This window comes from Centropristis striata, chromosome 13 (genome assembly GCF_030273125.1).
Source record: "Centropristis striata isolate RG_2023a ecotype Rhode Island chromosome 13, C.striata_1.0, whole genome shotgun sequence".
Lineage (NCBI taxonomy): Eukaryota > Metazoa > Chordata > Actinopteri > Perciformes > Serranidae > Centropristis > Centropristis striata.
Genome location: NC_081529.1, coordinates 24,072,344 through 24,084,594, shown reverse-complemented (window position 1 = coordinate 24,084,594; position 12,251 = coordinate 24,072,344). Strand labels below are relative to the sequence as shown.

Genomic DNA, 12,251 nt, shown 5'->3' with positions numbered 1-12,251 from the left:
TCATATGGACACACAAACTAAAGAGGACAAGCCGAAGCTTGATTGTTCAGACATCAAACAGGGAGCTCTGCTCTGCTCTGCTCAAATATTCCTTGCACATATTTACTGAATAAACTGTATCTGCCTGCTGCACACACATTGGAATACAAACTGTCATGTGCAGCACACGCAGTCATCAATTTACACACACCAGTACACAATATAAAGTCACAGTGCAGCCAGCACGGCATGCCGAGTGACCCAGAAAAAAGAGCAAAAATATGATTTCAATAAACAACTTTAAAGGCTGTAAAGTACGGTGAGGAAACGAGGGAGAGAGAAGGGGGAGGATAAAATGAAAGGGCTCTTTGTAGTGATTTTAAATTGCATGCCATTGAGAATAGTTTACGTTTCTCTGCTGAAACAGAAAAGTGGCTTGCAGACATAAAGGATTCCAAAAAAGGTCAATTTGAATGCAGAAGCAGCTAGAATCATGCATTAATTTGGCCACTTTCTATGTTTGCGTCTCATATTTAATATAATGCCTCGTGAGATCATATCTGCAGCTGTAGAAAAGCAGGTAATTCCTGCCCGTTTCATGCAACTGAACCAGTGAAATTGCCTTAATTGCAGGCTAATTGAAGCTTTTTCATTACTGTTTCATCAAATCAGTGCAGTAGCATCCTCATCTTAAGCTCAGGTTCATAGATGATCATCATATTTAAAGGAGGAGTGGAGAATAGGAGTGAGGGAGGAAGGGCTGGGGACGGAGAGGAATAAAAAGCGTCAGTCTTTAATTAAAACTGATTGTGGTTAATGTTCTCCGTCCATGCTATAATGGTTCCCACGGTGGCCCTCACACCACCTCCTGATCAAGCGGAAGCTAATTGGCTGTTAAGAGTCATTTTTCTCTCCCTCCCTCTTTGTCTCTCTCTCTGCGTCTCTCAGTGGAGTTCATTTGGACATCCAGAGGCAGTGCAATGTCATTTCATGCCCCGAATGGCCGTGAGTCTCTAATACACCATGAGGCCAATTTACAATTTCCAGGCACAGCGCATGTGAGGCAGCCATTTGTATGCATAGCATGTCTCTGGTTATTTCATACCTTGGTTGGGAAAAAAACCCGTTGGCTGGTATATTGTAACTGAAAAACTCCAGTTCTATATTAATGGGTTGTAGTTGCCGGCTCTTCCTGCCCTGTCACATCCAGTCCGATCAGAGGCAGGGCAGCCGCTGCTGGGGAGTTTGCAGGGTGGCTGGGGGATGGCGAAACAGCGTTGCAACAGTGTGGCAGATGCACAACGAGCACCATCGTGTTATGACTCTGAGTGTGCATGTCAGGACTCGAGTGTGTGCACATTTGGTGCTGGCATATGAGGACGGCGCTAAACATCATCAAAAAGAGAGGTTATTATGTGTACTTGGCAACTGACGAAAGAATCATCCACATAGTGCAGAGTAATTATGCTCATATTGTGCCTGCACTTAGTGCTCATTATTTCACCGGTCAGCAATTTCCCCTACAAATTTCCCCGTTCTACATATTCCAGTTTAGATGCAGAGATATTCATTATCACAGCTGGATAATCAGATCAGACGTCCGATGGCGAAGGTCTAACTGACAGTCCAACTGTTCCTCAGCAGGCAGTTGCAGAGATGTGGTGCATAATGTCCTTAAATTCTGCAGAAATCAACAAAGACAATAGCTCTTACCCCAGTGATCCCACAATCACTTTTCCCTACAATGCAAAATACACAAAACCAGAGACAAAGCCAACTCCATCTCTGGTGTATTCTTTTCAAATGTTCTTGCACAAAAGGATTTCATCATTCTTTCTTTTCTGCTAGACTCGACAGGAAACTGCATAATAAAATGATTTTTTTCTCTGAGTTTGCCGTCTTTGTTGTGCTTGTTGAAGGACTTAGCAGCAGGGGTAGTCTTGTACGTTATTTTACCTCAACAAGCAGCCTTTTGTCTTTTTGCACGAACAGTATAGCCAAAGTCATGTGTGTCCTCGGGGGTCCACAAGGGTGCTTTGCTCGCAGCAGTTCAGTGTACTTGTTTTTTCTGTCTCTGTGCACCAGGAATGACGACGAACAGAGTTCTGCTCTACTGGAGTCTAGACCAACAACTATTGAAACTAGGTGTTGAAAAATAAATCTTAAATGAAGCATGATTCCTGATTTTTCTTTGGTTCAAATTTTGAGAAAACTCTTTTATTTCCTGTTGTCCTGTAGAATAAAGCCCAAAGAACAGAGAAATAACAGCCGTTTCCATGAAGTTATGTTTAACCAACTATTCCCAACCCTGACCTCTTTTTGTGGACTTTGTTGCTCTACACAATGTATCCTCATGAACAGATTAATATAATATCTTAAGAATTATGACCATAAGACTAGCATTGTGAAATTGTTTATGCAACAAAACTACTTGGTTAAGGTTGGGGAAAAGATCAGGGTTTGGGTCAAAACAACTACTTCCATACATAACTACTGACACAGTTCTGTGGGTGAAGTAGAACATAATGTGTGTAAAAAAAAAATTGCAACAAATGTAAAACAAAGATGTTCAACAGTCAAAGGAGTTAATTTGTGCAATTGTTTGGAAAATAAAATAAAAATGTGTAATACACCTACAAATAGAATTATTAGAATATAATTATGAGATATGAACAGCAGTGTGGATATGACTTTTCTGTTGTATACTTCACATCTCTTTTGATTTGATTCTTTCTTTCTTTTTCAGTTAATAAATCTGGTAATTGGAGAAAATTATTAATCTAAAGAGGGTAGGTGTAATAAGCCTTCAGCCTACATCTTTGTCAGCAGAAACTTGCTTTCTTCATAAATAATGACTATAATGAAGTTTTTTTGTTGGATGCGTTTTGAGTTTTGCAAACTGAAAAATGGCTGAAATAAACCAAACTAGCCGGGTCATGAACACCGGGTCATCTAGTAGCTCTCTTGCCAAACTTCCTTATTTCCTCTCGTCCTATCATGATTACTAGAGGTCACCTTCTTACAAAAAAATGGCAATATGGTTTATAAAAAGTTGCATCTCCTGCTCACAATTACATCATTTATTAAAATGCATTACTTTTTGTAGGCTTAACTATCGTTCTCATCATAATAACTACAGCCACTAGAGGGATTTGTCCCTTGAACCTAAATATATATGTGGTATTATGGCACTTGCTGTTGATGTTCATTTGAGAACAGGCTGGAAATTGCACCTGTTTTAAGCAGGCTCAGATGAAGGGAAATTGCGGGGCGCCTTTGGAGAGGCTAGACAACAACAGGCAGAAGGAAAAAGAAGGTGGAGATCCACTCACCAAACTCCAAGACCCTGCTGTGCCAGCATCTATCCCACATAATTACACTGGGCCACAAATAGAAAGGCAGTTTTCTCTCCTCCCGACCCTCTCCTTTTCTCCTTCCTGTGCCGCTCAGCAGCACTTTGCAAGGATACGCAGAGCACGGGGGCGGGGTGGAGGTATTTAGATGTGAGAAAAGGCAATTTGTCAGAAACCTAAGGGAGCACTGGAGTGATGACAAGAGAATTACAGCAGAAGGACTAAAAGGTTGAACGGCTAATTCTGTGAGAGAGCGGGAAAAGAATGAGGAGGGGAAGGCAAAGTTTGTTTGCTTGTGTACGTTGAAATACATAATTTTCTCAGATGAGCAAGAAGAAAATAATTGAAAAATCAATGTTTGAATTGTGTGGCTCAGATGCACCACACAAACATCAGAGTAGATGCAATGTGATGGTGGCTGTTGTGTAACCAAGCCCAGTGAGTCATGAGCAGCAGGAATGTGTGTTGTGATGGTTGGAGGAGGAGGAGGTCTGCCTGGGGAAAGACTGGCGGAGACAGTCAGATCCGTTAGCAAAGTCATCTGGGAGAGCGAGAAAGAGGCCGGACATTTGGTTTCAGGCCGTGCCTCAACTGCCAGCGGTTGTCTGGACCCTGAACCACAAGTGAGGCGTAAATAAACCTGAGCCTTGATGCAGACATGGCTCTGGACATGTGTGCACATAACCACATATGCATGCAAACACACACATATGTGCACACACACACACACACACACGCAACATTAAATGAGTGGAAAATGACGCAGTGTGATAGAAGGAGGTTATCAGGGGCTGCAGGCTGAAATCCTTCACACACACACACACACACACACGCACACACACAAAGACAAATACGCAATACACAAGAATGTGCTTGAAAAATGTATGTTGCTTTGCTCCAAAGTGTACTCCTTCTTGAATCATACACAATATGTGCCAAGTGCAAAATTATACCTTTGTGTGTGTGTGTGTGTGTGTGTGTGTTATGTGACTGTGTTTATATTGACTTCCTCCTTGCCCTGGGAGCTATTTGTTTTCAGAGGTGCGTAGGCAGTTGTGTTTGTATGCGTTCGTGTGTGTGATACCGGTCTGGTGCATGCACACTCCTTCGCTCGCTGTCGTACATGCAGGGATTGGAGCTGTGCCTCCTCCGTGGCAGCGTTATCATCCAAAGAGGCAAACAGCCAGCCCCTGATTTAATAAGCTGCCTAGGGAGTCACAGAGAGAGGTGGGGAAGCACTATCAGCTGATAACTGTCCTCCCTGCAAGCCCAGCTTTTTCTCTGATAGCCCTGCCAAAAGAAGACTCGGCTTCTCCTCGTTCTCCGTGTGAATGTGTATTTATGTCGAGTGTGTGAGTGAGATCCCCCGCTGGTCGCTGCCCACGTGTTTGTAGGAAGCATCCATCCTTTTTGCTGCGTCTCTCTGGGTGTCAGACAGACAGCAGCGGAGAGCCAGACATGGTAAAGGCAGGCCTGGGCCCAGCACTGAGGAGCATATGCTCGGAGCTTCAGTCTTTCAGCTCCCCCGCCCACCAACCACAAACACCCCGCGTCACGGCTGCCAATCCTGCCAAGCCGCAGAAAGCCGTGGGCCAGACCACTGACAGATTCCCATCTATCACTCTGTTCTCTACTTCACACAGGCCACACAGCAGTATCTTCATCACACCGCAACCTTGAAACCAATGCTAAGGAAAAATTACTACTAATACGCTACAGCAGACAAAATAACACACCATGACAATGTGTATTTTGTTGAGTGTGATGCGTTTGTAGCCATCTTTGAGCAGTCGAAGTGAACATTGACTAGCTCTGTATTTCATCCAGTCTGCTCCATCTTCCTAGGAGAGAGAGCCAGTGCAGTGTGTCCTTTTTGTAATAAAGCAACCAAATCAGGATGAGATTGTGGATGGGTGCTTAGTGCACTTGTTGGGTTTTTTTTTTTGCAGGAGACAGCAGACCTATAATTAAAAGTGTCTTTTCTCAAATCATATTTTTTTCATAACCTTTACAAAGTGTCATTGAACATAATCCAAGGTTTAGCAGAAATGGGTTGTATTTTGGAAAAGTATTCGATTCAGAGAAGGTTTGCTCCAGATATAAATAGATGTATTAGACAGACAATATTATCACAAGACATATTGGTATCGGCATATATGTTGTCCTATATGATCTACTGTATATGTGCTGAATTATTACTAGAATTTACCTAGAATGGCCATAGTAGTCTGTGGGACAGTTAATAAATTATTATTTTTTTCTTAAACTATAACATTTTTTTAACCTTAACTTTCAAGTTAGATTCAAATAAGATTCATCTCAAGATGTTAAACTTCATGAAACTTTTCTAGAGTCGGACATTTATGTTGTTAAATATGTAGGGATAAAAAAATTATTGCAGAATTCTACACCTACCACAATTCTGGTAATTGCACTTGCTTTATATAGTTATATATATTTTTTTTTATTTCTGCTGTCCACTCCACAAAGTGTTGTTGCATAACTATAACAACAACTATAACAACAATAACAATAAAGTCTCTTATGTCTTATGACCACAGCAGTCATTGTAACCATTAATACATTATTTGCACATAATACAATAATCAATATAGAAACTGATGATGCACGGGGGCAGAATTTAGTCATTTGTCTTTATTTTAATTTCTTGCACAACACAACTGGTTGTGTGATATTGAAACTCCATGTTGAATTCAGTCTTTTCTCAAAGTGATAAAGTAGTTTTATTTCAACAGCAAAATTGCTTGGTAACACAGACAGAGTAGTATCATGGAAGAGGCACTCCCAGCTATGAATACATTACCAATTTTTCACTGTGACACCAGTGTTTCTGTTCACACCTTTCCCTTCTTGTAGCCCACCATCTGTCTCTGAAATCTTGCACATCTCCCTCCCCTCACCCTGAGAAGAAGAAGCTCTTTTTTGGACATTCTTTTCTATTTCTAAGCCGCTGGTATTATTGTAAGGTTAGTGATTGCTTTTTTTTTTTGCTCTGTGGTGTGCATTGTCACACACGACTACAGCAGAGTGTGCATGTGTGTGTGTGTGTGTTGCAGGGGGCCTCACATGATAGGCATACTTTGGTGTGGCCACGGTGACCCGCAGCTGACACCGATGATTGATCCTGGTGCTGGGATAAGTGCCTGTGCACCGGTGAGCACACTGGTCCACTGAAACGCAGCCAAGCGGAAAATTAGAAATCTCTTCATCCCTGGTCCATTTGAAATCCGATATCTCCCATCTTCCCCTCGCACAGGCACCTTTCCTCAGCCAATAAATCAGTAATTAAATGATGTGTTTATGTGTGTGTGTGTGTGTGTGTGTGTGTGTGTGTGTATGTACATGAGGACAGGTGGCTTGTCCTTGGGGGATCAGCACTGGCAATTGGGGTGATGGGAGTATTAAGTCTCCAGCAAAACTGCCCGTTCACACCTTGTGTTGTCTGCATGAAGTCAGAAACACACACTGTATTGTCCCAGATACAAGCACGCGTCCACTCACAAGCACACTCATGCGCACACATTTAGGTTGTACAATGTGTATTGGGTGTCAGCTGGAGGTGTAATGGTGCCTCAGGTATCAAATAAATCAAAGTCAGGCCTCCACTGAGCGCAGCACCTGACCTTTCAGAAGCCATCAGTGCAGTTCCACAATCACCCCGGGACAGAAATGTCCCACATGTTAAAGCTTCCTGTTGTTTCTTGACTTCTAACATTTATCTTTTTGTCTCGTCCAGGTACGTCAGCTCAGGGCAGCCCCCTTCTGGCTTCCCTCCCTGTCCCGGGACGGCCTCTGCAGCCTCAACTTGACCTCAAACACCTCCTGCCCTTCAGACTCAATGGATCCTCCCCCCTAAGCCTCTTCCCTAACTTTAACACGGTGAGTGCAGTGCCTCTTTGGATATCATTTAAAATAGGATACAGTAGAATAAACTTTATTGTCAGGCCAATGCAGGAATATCTTTCTTTCATCTCACCCAAGAAAAATATAAACACACAAAATAAAAATATCATGTTAACAGAACAAAAATATCTCAAGTCTTTACATTTGTACCAATGGTGAAAAGTCTTCACCATCATAACTTAGGTTACAGTTTGTTGGCAACATTAATTGCATTTGGGACTTTTTTGCTGTTGTCCCCGTAAACAGCAGTGCATTATTTGTTCACATCTCCACCATCTACTATAGGAAATACACTGAGTAATGATAAGTACTTCATACAAACCCACTCCAAAAAATCTGAACTGTGTCAGGGTTGTGATCCACATAAATTCGGTGTCAATCTTCAACCTCGTATATAAAGGAAGGCAGGCCTATAAAACCGTGTCCTTAATGCTAGCGCCCCTTTTATTCACCATCTCACTATCTGTTCCGCTTTAGCCTCCAGTACTTGTCCCATAAACTCCACCGCTTTCTCCGTGCAGGGGCCTTACCTCCGGTTCGGGGCTCTAATCTTTATTCAAGCTGCGTTTCACCTCTCAGCATTCCAGTTGTCGCCTCACTATCAGCATCTGTACAGATGAGACCCTCATTACTTTGTTTAAAACGTCAGCAGCAAACTGTTCAGTTTGCAAGCACCTTGGCTCTGATGCATACTTTGCCTCGCTGCCTGGAATTACAAGCCTGTATCTTTGATCCTTTACTTACCTGCACTATACCCATTGTCATTTTTTCGTGAGTGTATGTGTGTAGACACTTCTGATTCCTTTGATCCTAGTTTTACACCGTCTGTGTATGTGTGCATGAGGAGTGTGTGTGTGTTCCTATTCTTCATCGCACACTGTGAAACCATCTCCAGTTCTGTGGTCTGTAAATGAAACATAAGACAGAGCTTTTGCTCCAGCATACACTTTACACCTTTTCAAACGAGGCGAAAAAAAAGTACAGAGAGAGAGAGGTAGGGCCACACAGGCACCTGGTTGGCTGGTATTTACAGTGGAGGACATGTGTGATGGAGGTGGATAAACGTGTGCTGTATTTGTGTATGTAGGGGTCCCTAACCTGCTATGTGAACAATGTAGTTTATTCATTTGTTCTGTCGCCCACTGCTTTGGGTCGGGGTCACCTATACCGCCCTATGGAGGGTTGAACATGCTTTGTTGGAAAGGCAGCATGGAAAACAGTCATTCCTCTAACACCCTCATGTATTTATATTAGTGGTGGAGGCAGCAGGGCAGGTCTCTGGTCAGTGTTTTGTCTGTGTTGTGCTTATGTTTCAGTGTTTCTATTCTCAAACCTCACAGCTCTGTTTTGAGATTTTATGTTCTCTGATAAAAAGTATTTGTGGCAACCCAGAGCAAATATATTTTAGAATTTAAGGCACTGTTTTATTTTTGGGGCAGTCTGCTTCCTTTATTAAAAAATAAAATAAAAGGAGTCATGTAAGAAACAAGAAAAAAAGAGAGTGGCTTATTAATGAATGCAGCAGGCTTATTCACAGGAAATCACACTTGCGATGCTTTTCACTCTTTCAGCTGTTTTTAAATAGAATTCAACCCGCAGTAGGATGTGGAATCTACCACAACCAGAATGAAGGAATTATGATAACTGTAGAAATAACATCGAATCAGTGTCGCTTCATTCCTGGGAGGAGATGATTAGCCTCCATAACACACAGTCTGACAGCGCAGCTGTGGCATTAATCACAAAGTCCATTCAACTGGGAGCCCCAGGTTCTCTTAGCCCTGATAAGGCACACGTTGTCCCAGACATGTGCAGGGGGGAAGATGAATGCACCTGTCTCCAAAACTAAATATCCTCCGGTTCCCCTGGTGTCCCTTCTTATATCCCCCCTCCTCCTCTCTCTCTGTGTCTCTTTCTCCCTCTTTCTCACTACCTACCATGAAACTCCATCACGGACTCAGCCGCCCGGCGCAGGATAAGTTCTGTCTGCACCAGGATGGCGGGGGAGAATGGAGGGCTTGGACAAAAGACTCATTTATAGCAGTCGGTTCAGGATGGCTGCGGCCGGACAATGGGCACATTCTTCAGTTCCTAAAACAAATAGCTGTGTGCAGCCTGCTCTGCTAAGGTGGACAGAGGGCAGCAGGAGTGGGAGAGCTAGGTTTCAATGGTCAGGCTTTGGCTGGTGAAGGGAAAGTCAGTTGCTCCCAGAGGTAGCATTGAGTCATGTAGAAGAGGGCGAAATAAAGCAACAAAGGCAAAGATAGCCCTCGGGGAGAGATATACCTCCAGCGTGGAGGTTTCAGTGTCAGGTGTGTTTATATTCCCTCTCACACCTGGCCTTCTTCAAGAACCTGTAGTAAACAGACTCCACTCTTGCAGAGGAGTCCAGGCTTGAACATGGTGAAGCTCTTTGTGTGGTACAAAGGGACCTCGTGTTGTTCAGACTTGTGTATCAGAAAGACAGCAAGGCAGTGCGCCATCATCGCTGCCATCAAGACACCAGCACTGCTTGATGACTGGGCAGCTGAGGCTGTGTGCAGTGCCACCGCTGTGTGAGAACAGCGCTCTCCCCGGTCATCCTCCTGCCATGCGAGCAGAGGAATGGACTGGGCCAGGCCCTTTGCCAGCCCGGGGAGAGATCCAAGATGATTGTTATATGTGATACCATGCTGAAGGGTGCCGCAATGAAATCAGCTGTCGTCGTGGCATGCAGACCTTCTAATGAAGCCACGGCTTTCACTCAACTGTTTATAGTATGCTGTTCTGGGAATGTCTCTAGTCTATTCACAGACAGTTAAAAGTGAATTAGTCTGCCCAAAACCCTCTCCAAACACTCCCCTCTGGGCTGCACTGACTCATAATGTATTAAACAGTCACATAACTGAGATTACAATGGACTCTAACTGCATTCAAATACGAGCTGTAGCACGGCTTGTAACAACAGCATAATACAACCGTGTCAAAGGGACAGTTCACCCCAACAGAGGAGGAACTATGATAGGAAGAAAGTAGTTCTGGCATTAAACTGCTCGTAACAAGGTCTGTGGATTATCATGAGAAACTAGGTCATGATTTATGGAAAGAGACATTGCATTTCAAATGAATTTATTGGAGCTTTGGAGCTAAAAACCATTAAATCCCATTATATTTGAGGGAACGCAGACATCTCTACGGTTAATATCTTCAAACATCTAGATCTGATAACTAACACTACACATGACAGGAAAAATATGTATTTTTGATTTGGGGGTGACCTGTCCCTTTAGGAACAAACTTATTTATCCTGCAGAGCCTGTGTGGAGAGAAATATGAAGGCCAAAGCTGAATCTGAAGTCAGCACAAGGGGTTTGGATCTATAGTTGAGTGGTAGATTGATATCACCAGATGCAATTTGTATGACCAGGCTGTATCATGCTCCAGTTATATTCCCCACAGTAACTGTGTCTACATATATATATATATATATATATATATACATATAATTTACTTGATTTACGATGCGCTGCAGAGACGAAGCTACACACAGGTAACCTGTGATATCATTTTGTCGTGTCTCATTACTTAAGAGGAGACTACTGCTGTGCAATCGCTGTGTTTACCTTTCATTTATTCATACAGAGCAGCGACGGTCTGCACTGTAATAGCTTTGCTAGATGTGTGTTAATGGAAAAGAGAAAATGACTGAGAGTCTTTCTTCAACTTCACAGCCTCACACAGACTCTTTTTGGGGAGGTACCGGGGGAGCTCAGCACTGTGTGTCATGGCGGCAAAGGGAAGACTTGTGGGTAGCTACTGAACCCATTTTCATTCAGATATCTTCAAAGGTTAAAGGACCTATTGCCAGTTTTTCCCTCAGCAAAATTAAGCCTAATATTGAAGAATTATTTCCCCCTCACATCACAAGCAAACATGTCATGGTTTGACCAACATACAGAGCTTAACAAATTTATTAGACCACCTGTCATAAAAATGAGAAAACATAATTTCTTTCGAAATCTTGCAAAAGCTTGTTTAAAACTAAAATGTTATTTTAATTTATTTATTTATTTGGCAAATAACAAACCCAATTCACCTTTTTTTACACAGATTTCAGTCAGAAATTAATCGAGCACAACATTCTCCCACTAAAACTCTTTTTTCTGTTCAGGAATGCAAGTAAATAACTATAATTTGACATCTTAATCCAAAAAAAAATGTGCTTCACTATTTTTACAGTTGTTTTTTTTGTAAAACATTAGATTTGAAAATGTATTGATAACAATAATATTATATTTTAGCATTAAAAATATAATTTTGATTAAAGAGCTTCTACATACTGGTCTATTAACCATTAGAAACATTAAAAAATATATTTTGGTAATTATTGATGCTGTTAATTTAGGACAGCTGTGGCACAAACCAGTGGTCTGATAAATGTGTTAAGCATTGTATATATAATGGAAATATGCTATGTCCTGACTTTACCTGCAAAACAGAGTCAACTACACTGTAAAAAAAGATAAATAATAGCTACTCAATAAAATTGAGGCAACAGATTGCACGCAATATTATTAATTAAATCTAACTACGTTACAAGTTGAGGTAATAACAACTTAACAGGAAGTGTCTGTCAATTAAAAATTGACTAATTCTATTGTGTTGGAGTCATTCAAAATTCTCTTTATTAAGAATTACATTCACCTACAGATTATATTTATTGTGATCAAAATAAGTAGATTCTATCTCAAACATTTTTATATTAAAATTACTTAAACAACGGCCTCAAAATCAAGGACGCATTTACATTTAATACATTTTATCAAATATATTAAGTAAAATGAAATGACTACAGAATCATTTATTACAGTGTACAGCCTCTTAAAAACAGACATGTTTTTAAGAGCTACGAGGCCCCCCATTGCCGCTCGTAGCCCTGATTTGTAAATTACATTTTTGAGGAGGTGCACGTATCCTCTTTACACAAAATCCATCTGATTACAAATTGATTGCAGT

The 12,251-nt window shown here is 41.7% G+C and overlaps 1 protein-coding gene across 2 annotated transcripts in view; it reads left to right on the top strand.

The window, feature by feature from the left end:
* The window catches only part of znf385c (zinc finger protein 385C), a 70,900-nt gene that overhangs the window by 28,733 nt on the left and 29,916 nt on the right, over positions 1-12,251 (top strand). For both annotated transcript variants that reach the window (XM_059347707.1, XM_059347706.1), the window contains exon 2: positions 7,090-7,232. In XM_059347707.1, the coding sequence (XP_059203690.1) occupies positions 7,090-7,232 (143 nt within the window). The remainder of the gene's footprint in view (positions 1-7,089; positions 7,233-12,251) is intronic.